Source organism: Oryx dammah, unplaced genomic scaffold (assembly GCF_014754425.2).
Source record: "Oryx dammah isolate SB20612 unplaced genomic scaffold, SCBI_Odam_1.1 HiC_scaffold_10, whole genome shotgun sequence".
Taxonomy (NCBI): Eukaryota; Metazoa; Chordata; class Mammalia; order Artiodactyla; family Bovidae; genus Oryx; species Oryx dammah.
Genome location: NW_024070194.1, coordinates 35,426,042 through 35,446,735, shown reverse-complemented (window position 1 = coordinate 35,446,735; position 20,694 = coordinate 35,426,042). Strand labels below are relative to the sequence as shown.

The following is a 20,694-nucleotide window of genomic DNA, read 5'->3' as shown; positions in this document are numbered from 1 at the left end:
AAACCTGGGAGAAGGTGTTATCAGGGAAACTCGGAGACAAAGACTTTCCAGAGGATGGGATTGATCAGCAATGTTCAGCGCCACTGAGAACAGGGTGGCAGCATCAGGCAAACTCAGATTGAGGGACAGTTTACAACACAACTGACCTGTACTCCTCAAAAATGTCAATGCCTGGCTTCCCTGGTGATCCAGTGGTTAAGAGTCCACCTTGCAATGTAGAGAACACCAGTTCAATTTCTGCTCTGGGAAGATTCCACACACTGAGGAGCAACTAAGCACTTGGGCCAAAACTACTGAGCCTACACTCTAGAGCCAGCAAACTGCAGCTACTGAAGCCAGCATGCTTAGAGCCTGTGCTGTGCAACAAGAGAAGCCACCGCAGTGAGAAGCCTGTACATTGCAACTAGAGAGCAGCTCCTGATCTCTACTAGATCTCCAACTAAGAAAGTCCACATGCAGCGATGAAGACCTAGCACGGTGAAAAAAAAAAATCAATGCCTAGAATACAAAGAAGATGCACAAACATCTGTGTACAGAGAAACAGAGGTTAAAGGAGACTAGAGACATGAAAAATACAATGCAGTGCATGATCCAGAATTTCCTTTTATTTTTAAAATCATTTTTAATGGTTGCACCATCAGATAATTAATTTCATTCAATTATATTTGAGTTTATCATTTCTAAAATGGAGAGGAGGGGAATTAAGGAATTTTTAAGTTAAGGGTACATGCATATTCAGGAAGGGGTTTGAGCATTCCAGGGTTTCTCTAATCACACTCTATCATGCTACTTTGGAAGATTGGTTTTTATGAGCCATATTACATAGAAAAATGTGAAAATCAAAATTGTACACTGATTATCAAAGTACAAAGCTGGAAGTAAAAGTAAAATTACAGTTGCTGTGTTAGATTTGTCTGAATGTGAAGGAAAGTTCACAATTAGTTTTACTTCTAATTGTATCTTTAAATTTGCCTTCAAAAGGTCACTACATCAGCCAGCTTACTTGTGGTCAGCTCGAGGTATCTGACAGTGATTAGATAGTGTTATTTAAATTTTTCACAAGTGTAGGACTCCTAATTTACAGGGTTCTATCCCAACATACAGTGGGAAAGAATCCTCCTGCCACTCGGGTTCAATCCCTGAGTCAGGAAGATCCCCTGGAGAAGGAAATGGCAACCCACTCCAGTACTGTTTCCTGGGAAATCCCATGGACAAAGGAGCCTAGTGAGCTACAGTCCATGGGGGCTCAAAAGTTGGACACGACTTTGCTACTAAACAACAAATCCCAGTGTAGGCATCTATAGGAGGCTGTGAGTGCACAGAATGCTTTCAAGGAGTTAATGGAATGGAAAAATAACTCTCATTTGTCTTTTGCACGATCCTGCAATTCTGGCAGTTGTGTAGAGTTACTTGAATGCAACATGTTGAAATATTAACATTCTTTTTGTTAATTTCACTCCACTTTTTTTTTTTTAACATAGACATTCAGATTTTTAAAAATTTAAAACATTTTTCCTATGCCATTTCCTGTCCACCAAGCACACCAGGCTTCCCTGATAACTCATTTGGTAAAAACACCTGCCTGCATTGCAGAAGACCTCAGTTCGATTCCTGGGTCGGGAAGATCCGCTGGAGAAGGGATAGGCTACCCATTCCAGTATTCTTGGGCTTTCCTTATAGCTCAGCTGGTAAACAATCCCCCTGCAATGCGGGAAACCGGGTTTGATCCCTGGGTTGGGAGGATCAATATTGAAGGCTACCCACTTCAATATTCTGGCCTGGAGAATTCCACGGACTGTATAGTCCATGGGGTCGCAAAGAGTCGGAAACGACTGCGCGACCTTTACTTTCAAGCACATTGATCAATAAACCTTTAGAAATTGAACAAACTACTCCTTCCAGGAACGCATCATCGACAGGGCCATTGCCCTCAGTCAAGATGCCTGTAATCGCCTTTCCCCTTTCTTCCCTGCCCTAAGTAAAGATGGTTCTGGTGACTTCCTTTCAAACCTCGCTTTTCCCGTAACAAACGTGGCGCAACCGCTTCCGGTTCCAGACTGCAGCTACTGCCCGGTGGTGAGTGCAACTGGGACCTGGCGACTTTTCTGGGCCAGTTTTCCCTGCGGACTCTTGAAGGCTTTCGATTGAGAGGAAGGAGGGAGGGAGGGGACTCTCCGCGAGGTATCGCGGAGATTCTCTAGGCAATTAGGAAACCGTTCTTTCATAATTGGGAAGTTATGGCCGCTTTCCCTGGCAAGTTCCCAAACCCCTCCTACCCCCACCTTGCACGGCCTCTGCTGCTGCTGCTAAGTCGCTTCAGTCGTGTCCGACTCTGTGCGACCCCATAGACGGCAGCCCACCAGGGTCCCCCGTCCCTGAGATTCTCCAGAACACGAGTAGGTTGCCATTTCCTTCTCCAATGCATGAAAGTGAAGAGTGAAAGTGAAGTCTCTCAGTTGTGTCCGACTCTTAGCGACCCCATGGACTGCAGCCCACCAGGCTCCTCCGTCCATGGGATTTTCCAGGCAAGAGTACTGGAGTGGGGTGCCATTGCCTTCTCTGGCATTGCCTCTGCAGCCAACCGTTTGTGGAAGCCCCAGAATTTGCGTGCAGTGTGTCTAGATGAGCTTTGGTTCTTTTTCTAAATTAACTTCCAAACTATAATTCACGTATTATAAAGTTTGCTTATTTAAAGTGTAAAATTTAGTGGTTTTTCATATACCCCCAGGATTGTGCATCCATCCTCACAGTCTAATTTTAGCATATTTTCATCACCTCTAAGAAAAACCCTGTTATCAGTTAGCAGTCACTCTCTGTTCAGAAGGGCCTCCTTCTGGGGCCCTAGAGTCCTAGGCAATTACTAGTCTACTTTTTGTCTCTATAGATTTGTTTGCATATTTGATATAAATGCCATCATACGATGTGTGGTCTTCCTTGAGTAGCTTCTTTCACCAAGTATAATGTTTTAAAAGTTTGTTCTTGTGCTAGCATGTATTGGAACTTAATTCTTTTACTGCAGAAAAATATTCCTTATATTCATATGTGCGTGTTCTTGTTAAGTTGTTTCAGTGCCACCCTATGTCCCATAACCCACTAGGCTTCTCTATCAATGGGATTCTGTAGGCAGGTATACTGGAGTGGTTTGCCATGGCCTTCTCCAGGGGATCGTCCCCACCCAGGGATTGAATCAGCATCTCTTACATCTCCTGCGTTGGTAGGCGGGTTCTTTACCACTAGTTGTTGTCCTTCAGTCGCTCAGTCGTGTCTGACTCTTGGCGGCCCCATGAACCACAGGATGCCAGGCTTGCCTGTCCTTCACCATCTCCCAGAGTTTGCTCAAACTCGTATCCATTAAGTCAGTGATACCTTCCAACCATCTCCTCCTCTGTTCTCCGCTTCTCCTCCTGCCTTCAATCTTTTCCAGCATCAGGGTCTTTTCTGATGAGTTAGCTGTTTGCATGAGGTGGCCAAAGTATTGGAGCTTCAGCTTCAGCATCAATCCTTCCAATGAATATTCAGGGTTGATTTCCTTTAGGATTGACTGGTTTGTTCTCTCTGCAGTCCAAGGAACTCTCAAGAGTCTTCTCCAACACCACAGTTCAAAAGCATCAATGCTTCGGTGCTCAGCCTTCTTTATGGTCCAACTCTCACATCCATACATGACTACCGGAAAAACCATAGCTTTGACTAGACGGACCTTTATCGGCAAACTAATGTCTCTACTTTTTAATATGCTGTCTAGGTTTGTCATAGCTTTTCTTCCAAGGAAGAATAAAAATTTTAATTTCATGGCTGCAGTCGTCTTCTACAGTGATTTTGGAGCCCAAGAAAATAAAGTCTGTCACTGTTTCCATTGTTTGCCCGTCTATTTGCCATGAAGTTATGGGACCAGGTGCCACGAACTTCTTTTTTTGAATGTTGAGTTTTAAGCCAGGTTTTTCCCTCTCCTCTTTCACCTTCATCAAGAGGCTCTTTAGTTTCTTTTTTTCTGCCATAAGGCATTTTACCACTAGTGCCCCCCGCATTTTATTCATCCATTCACCAGTTGATGGATATTTGGATCGCTTCCCCTTTTTAGCTCTTACAAATAAAGCTGCTATGAACATCTGTGGGGGCTTCTGAGGTGGCTTGTTGGTAAAGAAATTGCCTGCCAATGCAGGTGACTTAAGAGACGCAGGTTTGCTCCCTGGGTATGGAAGATCCCCTGGAGGAGGAAATAAAAACTCATTCCAGTATTCTTGCTTGGAAAGTCCCATGAATAGAGGAGCCTGGTGGGCTGCAGTCCATGGGGTCTCAAAAGAGTCAAATATGAGTAAGCAACTGAGCATGCATGCACACACGAACATCTGTGTACAGTTTGTGCAGACACATGTTTTTATTTCTCTTGAACATATATATTGATACCTAGGAATGGAATTGCCTGATCCAAGTGTAACTCTAATAACTGAGGAACTGCTAAACTGTTTTCCAAAATACTTTAGCTATTTTACCTTTTTTTGTATATGGATATCCAGTTGTCTCAGTGTTGAAAAGACTGTTTTTGTCCTGTGGAATTGTCTTGCATGCTGGAGAAAATCAGTTGACCATAAATATAAAATTTTACGTCAAAATCTCAATTTTATTACATTGACCTCTATGACTGTCCTTATTTCAATCCTACAGCCTTGATTACTGAAGCTTGTAGTTGGTGGTTTGTTTGTGGTTGGTTTTGAAATCGAAAAGTATGGATACTATAACTTCGTGTTCTTTGTTTTTAAGATTGTTTGGCTTTATGGAACCCTTGCATTTCCATATGAATTTTTAAAATAGTTTTGTCAGCATCTGCAAATTTTAAAAAAAGCTGACAGATTTTGTAAGAATTGTATTGATCCATACATCAATTTGGGCAATATTGTCATTTTAAAATAGTAAGTGTTCTATTCTGTGAACATAGGATGTCTTTCCATTCACTTAGATCTTTAGTTTCTCTCAACATTTTAAAATAATTTTCAGTGTCCATGCCTTACATATTTTTCGTTAAATGTATGGTGGTTTAGTTGCTAAGTTGTGTCCAACTCTTGAGACCTCATGGACTCGTGGAGCCCACCAGGCTCCTCTGTCCATGGGATTCTCCAGGCAAGAATACTGGAGTGGGTTGCCATTTCCTTCTCCAGGGGTTCTTCCCAACCCAGGAATAGAACTCAGGTATCCTGCATTGCAGGCAGAGTCTTTAATGATTGAGCTACAGTATTTTATTCTTTTTATGCTTTTGTAAATGAAATTATATTATTATTTTATGTTAATCTTTTTTACAATTTATTTTTGTTTATTCTATTTATCTTTGGCTGCACTGGGTCTTTGTTGCTTCGCCCGGGCTTTCTCCAGTTGCGACAAGTTGGGGCTAGTCTCCAGTTGCAGTGCATGGGCTTCTCGTTGTGGTGACTTCTTTTGTTGTAGAACATGGGCTCTAGAGCACAGGCTAAGTAGTTGTGGTGCAAAGGCTTAGTTGCCCTGAGGCATGTGGGATCTTCTTGGACCAGGGGTCAAAGCTGTATCACTGTATTGACAGACAAATTCTTAACCACTGGACCACTAGGGAAGACCTGATTTCATTTTTAGATTGTTTACTGCTAGTGTATATACATACAAATGATTTTTCTGTGTTGATCTTGTATCCTGCAACCTCGATTAACTTGTTTATTTATTCTACTAGTTTTTTTTAAGTGGATTCATTGGGACTTTCTATACATAAGATCATGTCTTCTGCTAATAGAAATAGTTTTACTTTTCTCTGTCCTATCTGGAAAATTTTTATTTCATTTTCTTGCCTAATTGTGCAGCTAAAACCTTCAGTACAGTGTTGTATAGAAATTATGAAAGCAGTTAATATTGTTGCCAGTCTTAATGCAAAAGCATTCAGTCTTTCACCATGAAGTTCCATGCTAGCTACAGGTTTTTCAAAAATTCCCTTTAGAAAAAAAAAAAATGCCCTTTAGGACTTCCCTGGTGGTCCAGTGGCTAGGGGGCATGGGTTTGGTCCCTGGTTAGGGGAAGCTGTGCGTGCTGCAAGGAGTGGCCAGAAAAAAAAAAAAATGCTCTTTATCAGATTGAGGACGTTCCCTTCTATTCCTAGCTTGTTGAGTATTTTGATAGCAAGTGGGTATTTGACTTTGTCAAATTATTGTGTGTGTGTGTGTGTGTGTCTGTTGTGGTTTTTGTCCCTTATTCTATTATAGTGTATTACATTGATTTGCAGATGTTAAAGTAACTGCATTTCTGGGGTAAGTTCTGCGTGATCACAGAGTATAATCCTTTTTATATGTTGCTAATTTTGTCTGTATTCATAATATTTGTCTATAGTTTTCTAGTGATGTCTTTGTCTAGTTTTGGTGTTAGGATAATACTGGGCTCATAGAGTAAACTTGAAAGTGTTCCCTCCTCTTCCACTTTTTAGAAAAGTTATCTACAAGAAGGAAGGATAGGTTCAGTGGGAAGAAGCAGGGCTTGTTGGAAAACCTGACAGAAAGAAAAGATTCTGAGGTTGGGGAACTAGACTAGAGATTTCTGAGTGGTAATTAATGTTTCAGAGGAGTAAAGAAGAGGAGAAAGCCTTGGACTGATCCCTGAAGAAGTCCAGTTGGAGATGGAAGGTGAACCACAGAGCAGGCAGAGATGGGATGTCAGTCGGATGAGTGGCTTCCTGAAAAGTAAAGAAAGAATGTCAGAAGAAGGAGTTTCTAGAAGTTATGGTGGAGAGATTGAGTTGGTGGAGATGAGAAAATGAGCCAATTCTAGACTCCTGAGAAGTCTGTGGAAGTGAGAGGAGATTGGCTGTAAGGAAGGCAGGTGTCAAAGGTTTTCTTTTTGCTTTACTTTCTTGACAACTTTTCATATTGGTATAATTTTACCCTTTCAGAAAATTGCAAGACTAGTACAAGGAACTCTCAAATAAGATTTTCCAGACTCACCAATTGTCTACACTTGCCCCATTTACTTTATCATTCTCTCTCTTATACATGTACATATATCTGGAAGTTTTCAGTTCATATATTGTTGAAGCCTAGCTTGAAGGATTTTGAGCATTACCTTGCTAGCATGCAAAATGAATGTAATTGTGGGTAGTTTGAACATTCTTTGGCATTGCTCTTCTTTGGGATTGGAATGAAAGCTGACTTTTCCAGTCCTGTGGTCACTGCTGTGTTTTCCAAATTTGCTGGCATATTGAGTATAACACTTTAACAACATTATCTTTTAGGATTTTAAATAGCTCAGCTTGAATTCCATCACTTCCACTAACTTTGTTCATATTAATGCTTCTTAAGGCCTACTTGACTTCACACTCCAGGATATCTGGCTCTAGGTTAGTGACCACACCATTGTGGTTATCCAGGTCATTAAGATCATTTTGTATAGTTCTGTGTATTCTTGCCGCCTCTTCTAAATGCCTCCTGCTTCTGTTAGGTCCTTGCCATTTCTGTCCTTTATTTTGCCCATCTTTGCATGAAATGTACCCTTGGTATCTCTTATTTTCTTGAAGAGATCGCTAGTGTTTTCCATTCTGTTGCTTTCCTCTATTTCTTTGCATTGTTCACTTAAGAAGGCTTTCTTATCTCTCCTTGCTATTCTTTGGAACTCTGCATTCAGATGGGTATATCTTTTATCCTTTGCCTTTTCACTTTCTCTTCTTTTCTCAGCTATTTGTAAGGCTCTTGAGAGTCCCTTGGATAGGGGGAGATCAAGCAGGCAACCCTAAAGGAAAAGGAGATCAAACTAGTCAATCCTAAAGGAAAAGGAACCCTGAATATTCATTGGAAGGACCGATGCTGAAGCTGAAGCTCCAGTACTTCAGCCACCTGATGTGAAGAGCTGATTCATTGGAAAAGACTCTGATGCTGGGAGAGATTGAGGGCAGAAGGAGAAGAGGGCAAGAGAGGATGAGATGGTTGGATGGCATTATGGACTCAACGGATATGAGTTTGCAAACTCATGGAGCAAACTCCGAGTTGGTGATGGACAAGGAAGCCTGGCATGCTGCAGTCCATGGGGTCACAAAGAGTCAGACAAGTCTGACCGACTGAACAACAACAAAAATATAAATGAATATGTTGCAGACATCATGTTTCTCTAAAACTAAAATATTTGGGTACCATTCCAAAGAATAAGGACATTCTTTTACACACCAGTTTTTATTGAAAATGGGAGCGATTTAAAAAGTGTAAGTGAAGATCCAGTGAAACAGAAGCCAGAGAAGGGATTATCATCACTTAAGGCTTCTGGAAAGGTCCAGAGAGTTAAATCTAAAGCCCAGGTATAGTGGTTGGCCTTTGCCACACAATTGGCTCAGATGGTAAAGAATCTGTCTGCAATTTAGGAGACCCAGGTTAGATTCCTAGGTCAGGAAGATTCCCTGGAGAAGGGAATGGCAACCTGCTCTAGTATTCTTGCTTGGAAAAATTCCATGAACAGAAGCGCCTTGCAAGCCCATGGGGTTGCAAAGAGTTGGACATGACTGAGTGCAGATATGGGAGCCTTTATTATGTTTTGATGGAGATGAAGTTCCTCTGCTGGATTCTGTTTCCTTGTCAGTTGGGCAGTAAGATGATCTATTGAAATGAAGAGAAAGTTGTGAGAGTGATGGGGAAGGTCCAATTGAAGAAGAGTAGAAAAAACATAAGGACTTCCCTGGTGGCTCAGATGGTAAAGTGTGTGTCTACAATGAGGGAGATCCGGGTTCAGTCCCTGGGTTGGGAAGATACCCTGGAGAAGGAAATGGCAACCCACTCCAGTACTATTGCCTGGAAAATCCTGTGGATGGAGGAGCCTGATAGACTACAGTCCATGGGGTGGCAGAGTTGGATGCGACTGAGCGACTTCACTCACTCACTCAGAGAAAATATGAAAGTGTTGAGGGACTTTCCTTTGGTCCAGTGGCTAAGGTTCTGTGCTACCAATGCAAAGGGCCTGGGTTTGATCACTGGTCAGGAAACTAGATTCCACATGCAGCAACTAAAACTTGGGGCATCCAAATAAGTAAATATTTTTAAAAAGCAGGGGACTGAGAGGAAGTTATGAGATAAACATCTCAGGATTTATTTGCCCAGACACCCCAGTATATGTGGGTACTCAGATACTTAGAGTAAGTCAGTCTGCCCTCACCTGTTTGATGATTCTCATGTCCAGTAGGTAGATAGTTGAGGAAAAGACAGGATGGGCAGGGTGGGGAAGATCAGGGTATTAATAAGATTGTAGACTGTAGAATATACTGGTAAAGAATGAAAGAAGCAAGATGGCTGCAGAATGGTAAATAGAGGGGCAAATGGGCTGGTGATAGTCTGGGAAGAGAGGAGCTTATGATTTGTTTTTTAATTATTACTATTTTTACGTCTTGAAGCTAGCCATTATTGAGTGCAGAGACTATACTAAGTATTTTATGTGCATAAATTTTCTATAATTCTTATGACAACCATTTTTATAGATGAGGAAACTGAGGTTAAGTGACCGCCCAGGATGACAGCTAAAAAGTGAGATCTCTCTCTCCAACTCCAGAGCCCCTGCATATCTTAGGACATTTCTGCAGATCTTCCTAGCTGTGTTCCCTGCTTCATGTTTACTCTCCTCTGATTCATGTTTCACTCAGCTGACAGAGTGAGCCTTTGAAAATGCAAACTGATTATATCTTAAGCATCCCCTCAGAAGCTTTCATTATTATCAATTTTTAAATGGAAATATGTATAAAAATAAGGTGAATTGATAGAGTAATAGAGGGTTGGATAGCTGTATCTGAAAAAGAGAATCATAGTAAAATGTTAATTGTGAAATCTAGGCAAAGACCATGTGTGACAAGCCCACAACTAAGGTCAGGAACAAGACAATGATGGCTACACTTGCCACTTCTATTCACCATAGTATTGGAAGTTATAGCCAGAGCAATTAGGCAAGAAAAGAAGCGAAAGGCATCTCAATTGGAAAACAAGTAAAACCGTCACTATTTGCAAATGATATGATATTATGAATGGAAAACCCTAAAACCTCCATCAACAAACTATTAGAAATAATAAATTCAGCAAAGTTGTGAGATATAAAATCAACACAAAAAAATCTGTTACATAGTGAACTATTGGAAAGAGAAATTAAGACTACAGTCCCATTTACAGTTGCATCAAAAAGAATAAAATACCTTGGAATAAATTTTCTTCTTAAAATTTTTTGTTTTTACCTAGGAATAAATTTAACCAAGAAAATGAAAGATCTGTATAGTGAAAACTACAGGATATTAATGAAAGAAATTAAGGAAGACACAAATAAATGGAAAGATTCTGTGCTCATGGATTGAAAGAATTAATATTAAAATGTCCATGCCACCCCAAACAATATGCATATTCAATGCAATATCTATCAAAATCCCAATGACATTTTTCACAGTAATAAAACAACAAAACACCAAAATTTGTGGAACTATGAAAGATGCTGAATAGCCATAGCAATCTTGAGAACAAAGCTGCAGGTATCATGCTCCCTGATTTATATTACAAAGCTATAATAATTAAAACAGTATGGTATTGTCATAAAAACGGACACATAAATCAGTAGAACAGAATAGAGAGTTCAGAAATAAACCTATACATATATGATCAGTTAGTTTATGATAAAGGAGACAAGCATATTCAATGGGGAAAGGATAGTCTTTTCCATACATAGTGCTGGGAAAATTGGCAGCCACATGCAAAAGAATGAAACTGGACCACAATACACAAAAAGTAACTCAAATGGATTAAAGACTTGAATTTAAGACCTAAAATGGTAAAAATCCTATAAGAAAATAGAGGTGATATATGTCTTGGCAGTGATTTTTTAAATCCAAAACCAAAACCAACTGAGCTATCAGGGAAGCCACATGTGAATACATTATATATATATATGAGGCTTTTTTGGATTCTACGTATAAGAGAGATCATAAAGTATTTGTCTTTCTCTGACTCATTTCATTTATAATGCCCTCTAGGTCCATTCTGCTGCTGCTGCTGCTAAGTTGCTTCAGTTGTGTCCGACTCTGTGCAACCCCATAGACGGCAGCCCACCAGGCTCCCCCGTCTCTGGGATTCTCCAGATGAGAACACTGGAGTGGGTTGCCATTTCCTTCTCCAATGCATGAAAGTAAAAAGTGAAAGTGAAGTCGCTCGGTCGTGTCCAGCTCTTAGCGAGCCCATGGACTGGAGCATACCAGGCTCCTCCACCCATGGGATTTTCCAGGCAAGAGTACTGGAGTGGGTTGCCATTGCCTTCTCCCTAGGTCCATTCACATTGCTGCAAATGGCAAGATTTATTCTTTTATATGGCAGAATATTACATTGTATGTATGTAAGCCACATACATAGCTCAGTTGGTTAAGAATCTGCCTGCAATGCAGGAGACCCTTGGCTGATTCCAAGATACCTTTGTAGACAGACAGGATACTTGGTTGTCATTCACTGACCTGCTTGTTCCCTTCCAGAAGCCTCTAGAGCAGTGTTTGGTAAGATGAGAGCAGAAGGAGGAGCCACAGATGCCTGCAGCAGATATGTTTGCTGAAACTTCAGGCTTAGTAGGCTAATTCAGCACCTGTGCAAAGACAGGATGTTCTTACTTCTTTGGGAACCTTGATCACTCCTTTCAGAAACAATCGGCTGATGTCTTGGCACACTGTCTGCCTGAAGGAATGTCCACAATGGCATGTGACTGGGTGCCCTCAGACAAGAATGACCTTGCCGTGTCTCTCTGTTGATTTGTTTTTATACCTCCCTATTTTTGCCTGATCAGGTGGTAGCTTGGGCTGCAGTCAGGAGGCTCTGCAGGCACAGAAGGCTGGCAGGTCTTGGAGCTGGGGTCATCCTAGGTTGATACTTTCTACACAGGTTTCCTTGGGTGAGTTACTCTGCTTCTGCTGTGTTTGGGGACTGACTATCTGACTGTAAATGAGGGTGATATGTAATAAGATTGCCTGCCTCATAGGACTGTTGTGTAGGAAGCTCTTAGCACAGTGCCTGGCCTCCAATAAGCACTCAATAAATGTTAACTTCTCATATTAGTATACTGTTCATGTTATTCTGAAATTGCTTCTGTCATTCAGACATACATCTTTCAAGTTCTGACTGTCATTTTAACAGCTGGATAGTATTCCATAATTTGGAATACTGCCTCCTCCCAAGCCTGTGTTTCGCCTGTCTGCTCTAAGTCAATTGATAATATAGCCCCATCACTGAAGCTGTCACTCCTTGTTGACTCCTGGTTCCTCTTTAGCCCCTTTATCCATTTAGTTATTAAGTTTTACACTCATCTCTGTTCCTAAATATGTTCTTAACCTGCCCTCTGCTCTTGGCTGCTAGTGTCCTGCCCTCATTCACATGCTCTTCCTTCCTGGGACCACAGCAGGTGATTGAATTCCTGTTGCTTCTGTAATTGCCTGCCACTGGGCTTACTTAGGCCCTGCAAATCCGTTGCTGTTCGGCTGGCAAATCTGCAGATCTGACCATGTGTCTTCTCTTCGTGGTGCTTGATGGCCCACGGCAGTCACAAGGCATAATGTTGCCCTTAGTAAGGTTTACTGATGACAGCTGATGAGGCAGAGAGTAGCAGAGGGTCCATGATCTCCCCAGGCCTATAATTACTTTACAGAGAGGTGGGCAGGGCTGGCAAAGAGCCTTCCAAAGGCTCTACCCCTCTCTGTGTGTCTCTCCACCTTATCACGGTGTTAGCATTGTCTGTCTCTGTGTTTGGATCATCCAAATGTAAGCAACTCAAAGGAAGTATCTATCATACTCAAAGTTCCTCAGGTAGATGTTAACCAGGTGGGGTAAGGGACACCTAGTTTTTAACAAGATATGTCCAAATGCTGGACCCAGTAAGCCGCCTTTGAGGTCTTCAGAGCTCAGCTAGAGGATGTGTGTATACAAGTTGTTGAAAATCCAAGCCTTGCTGTCCTTCCTAGAGCTGGTAAGGAAGAGCAGAGGTCCCACGGCCATCTATCTGCAACCAGAGGTTTGTCCCTCCCCAGTTAACCGATATGTGACTGTCCTTGACTCTCACTTCACACTCCCGACACCCCTTGCTACTTGGAGTGGGCCAAGCTGGTTCCTCTGGGAGCCAGCCATAGCCTGCCCCATGCCTGGGGACAGTCTCCTTCAGAGGGCCTACTGCCCCTCTCTGAGTGTCTCTCCACCTTAACATGGTGTTAGCATTGTCTGTCTCTGTGTTTGGATCATCCAAACAAAAGCAACTCAAAGGAAGTATCTATCATATTCACCTTTGTGTCCTTGAGGCCTGGCATGTTAACAGTTGTCTGAAGGTTACAGAAGATGCAAGTCACCTGTAATCTCACTACCCAAGAATTAAACCACTGAATTAATTATCACTAGAATTAAGATGGCAGTGGCACCCCACTCCAGTACTCTTGCCTGGAAAATCCCATGGCTGGAAGAGCCTGGTAGGCTGCAGTCCATGGGGTCGCTAACGACTGAGTGACTTCACTTTCACTTTTCACTTGCATGCATTGGAGAAGGAAATGGCATCCCACTCCAGTGTTCTTGCCTGGAGAATCCCAGGGACGGGGGAGCCTGGTGGGCTGCCGTCTATGGGGTCGCACAGAGTCGGGCATGACTGAAGCGACTTAGCAGTAGCAGCAGCAGCAGAATTAAGATGGAGTATACTGGAGAATTCCATGGACTGAGGAGCCTGGCAGGCTGTAGTCCAGGGGGTCACAAAGAGTTGGACATGACTGAGCTACTGACACTTTCACTTTTACTTTTCATACCCTTCCAGACTTGTTTTTTCTAGCTGTGTGGGTGTGTACATGCATGCTAAGTTGCTTCAGTCGTGTCCTCTTCTTTGCAGTCCTATGGACTGTAGCACTCCAGGCTCTTCTGTTCATGAGATTCTCCAGGCAAGAATACTGGAGTGGTTGCGATGCCCTCCTCCAGGGGATCTTCCCATCCTAGGGGTTGAACTCTAGTCTCTTACGTCTCCTGCTTTGGAAGGTGGGTTCTTTACCATTAGTGCCACTTGGGAAGCCCTTTCTAGCTATAGGTCTGTATATTTCATACACACGCATCTCACGCGTGATATTTTATAAAATCTGGATGAAACCCTACCTGTAGTTTTTAAATCTTTTTCCGTTTAATATATCATGGACAGTTTCCCATATTGTTACATATTTATTCAGTCCTTGGATTGTACTGCTGCACAGTGTTTCATCCTTATCAGACATGCAGTTCATTTTCCAGCTGAAATTATTTATGGTTTCTTTCTGTACTGATAATTATTTATTTCTCATAATGGAGAGACATAGTGAACAAATACTGGATCTAAAATGAAGACAAAGAAAACCATTAATAACAGGAAAGTAAATTATTCTGATTCTACTGTTGTTTGGCCTTTAAGATGCTTTAAGCCATGGCTATAATGGAGGCGTCTCTCATGCAATGCCTTCTATATTGAATTGTCTTATTTGTTTCATGCAGGACTATGGCAACCCAAGAGACCACTCCAGGTAGCCAGACAGAGGAGAGCAATGCTTTGGATCTGCCATCAGCTTACGACATAAGGGATTATGTGTTGCAGAGACCCAGCCAGGAGACCAACAGTGAGGCTTTTAGTTCTGAGGAAGCTTGTTCTATTCCTTGCTCTTCTGATGTGGATCCAGGTAAGAAGCAAAGTTTAAAGGAGAACTAATATTAAACAAACAAAAAACTCCTGACATACACGTATGTGATAGTTTGTTTCTCTGCCTTCTAGTGGTGGATCTCTGAGGAATCATTCCTTGTCTTGGAGAGAAAAACATCTAAGTGAAACTGTTGGGAGAGACTTCAAAGGACAGCCTCCCTGGTGAAACCAGGGCAAGGAGTGGTTTCCTGGAGGCCCTTTTGTCTGAGTCTCTTTCTGATCTCCCTCCAAATACATTTAGAGGCAGGGAACACTTAGTTCAATAGGGAGAGAGTGGAATTGTTTTTTTTTTTTGTTTGTTTTGTTCTTTTAAAATTTCAGAAAGAGGGAAGTGGGAGGGGTGTTCAAGATGGGGAACACATGTATACCCATGGGTGATTCATGTCAATGTATGGCAAAAACAATGACAATATTGTAAAGTAATTGGCCTCCAATTAAAATAAATTAAAAAAAAAAACACTTCAGAAAATAGCCATGTGGGCCTGTTGTGTGTCATGGAGACTTTGGTGTTCCTCTTATGAAGTATACTCTGAATTTAGGTAACAACTCTTTTGTAAGTTTCCCTGACTGAATTGCTTAAAAGTCTATTATTTAAGTTTAGGGACAGTTCTTTGACCTAGTTAGTGACTATTTCTGGTTGTAAGCCTGTCTCCTCCCTGTTTATTGCCTAATCCAGGCCCAGATGTTCGCAGATTCAGAGTTCTGCCACTTACTGGTTATGTGACTTGGGTCATATTTCTTAACCCCTCTGAGCTCTAGAATTGTCTACACAATGGGAATCAGAATGCTTGCCTCGTGGAGTAGGTTTAACTCAGGAAACAGTATAAGGGACCCATCATAGTGTTTGCCATACATAGATAGTCAGTTGCTGTTAATCTGGTGCTATTATTACTGTTGTTTTTAATATTAAGGAACCCAAATAGTATTTTTTTCTAATGTGGAAAATTGTATTTATTTCCAAACATGTATTTTTAAAGAGCACTCAGGCACTAAGAAAATGTTGGCCGTAAAGATGATGAGTTCATCACCCGGCAACATCATCCGCGTTGCCAGCAAGTAAGGTGTGTGCCTGTCATTGTCTTTAAGAATTCTGTGGGGAAAAAAATGCTTTGAAACTCCTTTATGGTTCTGTTCTGATTTTTTTAAATTAATTTATTTTTTAATGAAGGATAATTGCTTTACAGAATTTTGCAGTTTTCTGTCAAACCTCAACGTGAATCAGCCATAGGTGTATATATATCCCCTCCCTTTTGAAGCTCCCTCCCTATCCCACCCCTCTAGGTTGATACAGAGCCCCTGTTTGAGTTTCCTGAGCCATACAGCAAATTCCTGTTGGCTATCTGTTTCATATATGGTAATGTAACTTTCTGTGTTACTCTTCCCATTCATCTCATCCTCTCCTCCCCTCTCCCCATGTCCATTTGTCTATTTTCTCTCTGTTTCCCCACTGTTGCCCTGTAAATAAATTCTTCAGTACCGTTTTTCTAGATTCCGTATATATGTGTTAGAATACGGTATTTATCTTTATCTTTCTGACTCACTTCACTCTGTATGATAGGTTCTAGGTTTATCCACCTCATTAGAATCGACTCAAATGCATTCCTTTTTATGGCTGAGTAATATTCCATTGTGTATATGTACTACAACTTCTTTATCCATTTGTTGATGGACATCTCAGTTGCTTCCATGTTCTAGCTGTTGTAAATAGTGCTGCAGTGAACAATGGGATACATGTGTCTCTTTCAATTTTGGTTTCCTCAGTGTATACGCCTAGGAGTGGGATTGCTGGGTCCTATGGTGGTTTTATTCCTAGTTTTATTTTTTTTATTTTTTTATTTATTTGACTACAACAGGTCTTCATTGTGGATGCAGGTTCTTTAGTTGTGGCATCCAACTTCTTGGTTGCAGCATGTGGAGTCTGGTTCCCTGACCAGGGATTGAACTCTGGCCTCCTACATTGAGGGCATGGAGTCTTAGCCACTGGACCACCAGGGAAGTCCCCTATTCCTAGTTTTTTAAGGAATCTCCATACATCTTCCATAGTGGCTTTATAAATTTACATTCCCATCAACAGTGCAAGAACGTTCCCTTTTCTCCACACCCTCTCCAGCATTTGTTGTTTGTAGACTTTTTGTTGAGGGCCATTCTGACTGGTGTGAGGTGATATCTCACTGTAGTTGTGATTTGCACTTCTCTAATAATGAGCGTTGCTGAACATCTTTCCATGTGTTTGTTAGCCATCTGTTTGTCTTCTTTAGAGAAATGTCTGTTTAGGTCTTTTCCCCACTTTTTGATTGGGTTGTTTGTTTTTCTGGTATTGATTTGTATGAGCTGCTTATATATTTTGGAAATTAATCCTTTGTCAGTTGTTTCATTTGCTATTAATTTCTCCCATTCTGAGGCTTGTCTTTTCACCTTGCTTATAGTTTCTTTGGCTGTGCAAAAGTTTTTAAGCTTAATCAGGTCCCACTTATTTATTTATGTTTTTATTTCTGTTACTCTAGGATGTGGGTCATACAGGATCTTGCTTTGATTTACATCATTGAGTGTTCTGCCTGTGTTTTTCTCTCTAAGAGTTTTATAGTTTCTGGTCTTACATTTAGGTCTTTAATCCATTGTGAGTTTATCTTTGTGTATGGTGTTAGGAAGTGTTCTAATTTCATTTTTTTACATGTAACTGTCCAGTTTTCCCAACACCATTTATTGAAGATCTATTCTGATTTTTAGGACATAGTAATCGGGATCAGCCAGCCTCCTTTAGTTCTAAGCAAGAACTAACTTATTTCTTATCCTTTTTCTTCTAGGGTCAGAATTGTAGTTCATTTAACCTTTCCTCTTTCCCTCCCATCCTGCTGCCTCTGCATTACTTCTCATCCCAAAGAGAACAACTGTTAACTGCTTTGAATTGAGGTGACCATTGAAAGGTTTATATTGGATTTAAAATCTAGACATTTCATGGAAAAAAGGTTATTTTGGAAGCTGTTATAAAGGTCTGAAAATGGAAAGGAGTACTCCAGTCTGAGACAGCTGTTTTGCATAGCATGGGTGGTGGTGGTGCTGCATTAGACTGCCTGGTTTGAATTCTGGTTCTGCTTTTTTCTGTGGTTTGGGTACATCATTTGGCCTCTCTGTGTAGGTTTCCTCATTTGTAAAATGGAGATAGTAATGCCTACCTTCTCATGGGGGAGCCATAATGAGAGTCAAAATGTATGAGGCATAATGCCTGGCACATGGTGGGCTTTGGAAACCCAGCTCTTCATGCGTTTAGCTCCTGGGCCTCTTAACACACCACCATGGTGACAAGACTCCTTTTTTTAAATAATTTGAAGTATAGTTGACATTCAATATTATATAAGTTACAAGTATACAACATAGTGATTCAAAATTTTTAAAGGTTATACTCCATTTACAGCTGTTATAAGATATTGGTGATATTCCCCATTATATGGTATATTCTTATAGTGTATTTATTTTTTGCATAATAACTTGTACCACTTAATCCTCTTTGCATCTTACCCCTCCTCCTCTTCTCCCCACTAGTAACTACTAGTTTGTTCTCTATATCTGTGTATCTGTTTCTTTTTTGTTATACTTACTAGTTTGTTTTATTTTTTAAATGCTATGTATATAAGTGGTCTGACATTTAACTTAGCCTGATACTCCCCAAGTCCATTCATGTTGTTGCAAATGGCAAAATCTTGCCCTTGTTTATGGCTGAGTAGTATTCCATGGTATATACATATTCCAACTTTTTTTCTCATTCATCTGTTGATGGACACTTCAGTTGCTTCCATATCTTAGCAATTATAAGTAGTGCTGCTGTGAATATTGGCGTACATATATCTTCTTGAATTGCTGATTTTGTTTTTTTCAGATGTATACCCAGGAGTGGAATTTTGGGGTCATATGACAGTTTGCTTTAGGTTTTTAAGAAAACTCCATACTGTTTTAGTGTGGAGTGGCTAAACTCCACACATTAGTGGCTGCACCAATTTACATTCTCGTCAACAAGATATAAGTGTTCCCTTTTCTCTACATCTTCATGACAAGTTCCATTTAAATTCATAGCCTCCCACCTCAAGTGGAGCCTCCTTGTTGCTCATCCATCACACAGTTTTCCCCCAAAATGTTCACCCTCCTGGGTCACTGTGTAGAATTTTCTCCTCTCTTTGCAAATCCCCATTACCTCCTTCAACCTTTCTCTCAGCTGCTCTTGGTTTCCTATTTCATCAAGAAAACAGAAGCTCTCCGAAGAGAATGAGCACACCCTCCCACCCCACACCCATCAGCTTCCTTCCCTATTTCCTCTTGTTTCTGTGGGAGACCCGTCCCTGTCTAGTCTTCTCTTCCTGTCTACTTTCATCTGCTCAACACTGGCACTTCTGGTAATCTCCTGCATCATGGGTTTCTTCTCTACTGGTCATTCTCATGATTGTACAGACATGTTTTAATAGCTCCCATCTTCACAAAATATCCACCCTAGACCCCAAATCCTCCTCTGGTTATAATCTCATTCCTCTGTTCTCTGCTACAGAAAAACCCTCAAGAGAGTCATCTACACTTGCTGTTTCCAGTTCCTCTTTTCCTTGTTTCTCCTAAAACCCTCCAACCTGGCTTCTAGCTCCATCACTCCTTGGAAATAGCTCTTGTCAAGGTCATTGTTAGATCAAAAGCCTTCTTCTTATTCTTTTCTTTAAATATTTATTTATTTGGCTGCTCCAGGTCTTAGTTGCTGGCACATGGGACCCTTAGTTGCAGCATGTGGGATCTAGTTCCCTGACCAGGGATCAAACCCATACTGCTTGCATTGGGAGCATGGATTCCTAGTCACTGCATCACCAGGGAAGTTCCTAAGCCTTCTCCTTCTTGATCTGTCAGCAGCACTGACTTTTTTCCTTCTTGAATTCTTTCTTCATTGGGCTTTCAGGGAAGCAGCATCTTCTTACTTGTCTATTTATTTTTAGTCTCTTTTGCCTGATTCCTTCCTCTCCAGCCCTTACGTGTTGGAGAGCCTGGGGCTGAGTCGTCAGCTCTTTACTTTGTCATCACACACTTCCTGAGTGATTTTATCCGGTGTCAGGGCCTTAAATGCCCTCAGTGCCCTGCTGAGTCCCAGATTTCTCTCTCCAGCTTGGATCTCTGGCTTGAAATTTAGACTATGTACTTAAATGTCACCAACCAATAAGCACACTCACGGTGATTCTTTAAAAAAAGAAAAAAAAAACAAAACAAAACAGGTGTTTCAACATGGCTAGAGAGGCAGGATGTGGTTTAAGACGTTCGGCATGGAGAAATGAACAGGAGTGCATGGGGGAAAAATGTAAATAAGCAGTACTGGAGATGAGGCAACAGAGCTTTGGGTAAAAGAATTTCTCTTTAGTCATCGCTTAGATTTCTATTAGAGTTTCCAAATTTGACATGAAATGAAGTGAAAGTTGCTCAGTGGTGTCTAACTTTTTGCGACCCCTTGGCCTATACAGTCCATGGAATTCTCCAGGCTTTCCTTTCTCCATGGGATCTTCCCAACCCTAGGATTGAACCCAGGGCTCCTGCATTGCAGGCGGATTCTTTACCTGCTGAGCCACAATACATACCCTAAACCAAATTCCTGATTCCTTTACCCCTTCATGTATACATATACGTACCTGTTCTTTGAGACTCTCTCACCTCAAAAAACTGCTTCCATCCTTTTGCTCACTTAGGCAGAATCCTAGGAGTCATCCTCAACTTCTTTCTTTCTCTTTAATCTCATATCCAGTCCATCAGCAAATCCTGTCAATTCGCCTTCAGGGTAAATCTAGACTATGTCATCTCCACTGCTACACCTTGGTCCCTGCTACTGTCATCTGTCTTCTGGATTATTGTTAAATCTCCTAACTAGCTTTTCCCACATGTAATCTATCCTCCTACAGTTTCTTCTTAACACACCAAAGGATCCTTTTAAAATGTAAGTCATATTATGTTAGTCCCTTGGTAGCTTCTCATCTGACTCAGAACTTAATCCAAACTTAATAGGACTTG

At 41.2% G+C, this 20,694-nt stretch overlaps 1 protein-coding gene across 3 annotated transcripts in view; it reads left to right on the top strand.

Annotated features, from left to right (window-relative positions):
- The first annotated feature begins 1,851 nt into the window (after positions 1-1,851).
- The window catches only part of SHLD1 (shieldin complex subunit 1), a 119,343-nt gene continuing 100,500 nt past the window's right edge, over positions 1,852-20,694 (top strand). For 2 of the 3 annotated variants that reach the window (XM_040247922.1, XM_040247923.1), the window contains exons 1-2: positions 1,852-2,076; positions 14,472-14,653. In XM_040247922.1, coding sequence (XP_040103856.1) covers positions 14,476-14,653 — 178 coding nt within the window. In that variant the 5' untranslated portion in view covers positions 1,852-2,076; positions 14,472-14,475. Of the gene's footprint in view, positions 2,077-14,471; positions 14,654-14,745; positions 15,022-20,694 lie in introns of those variants that run through there. The other variant, XM_040247924.1, reaches the window with a different exon arrangement.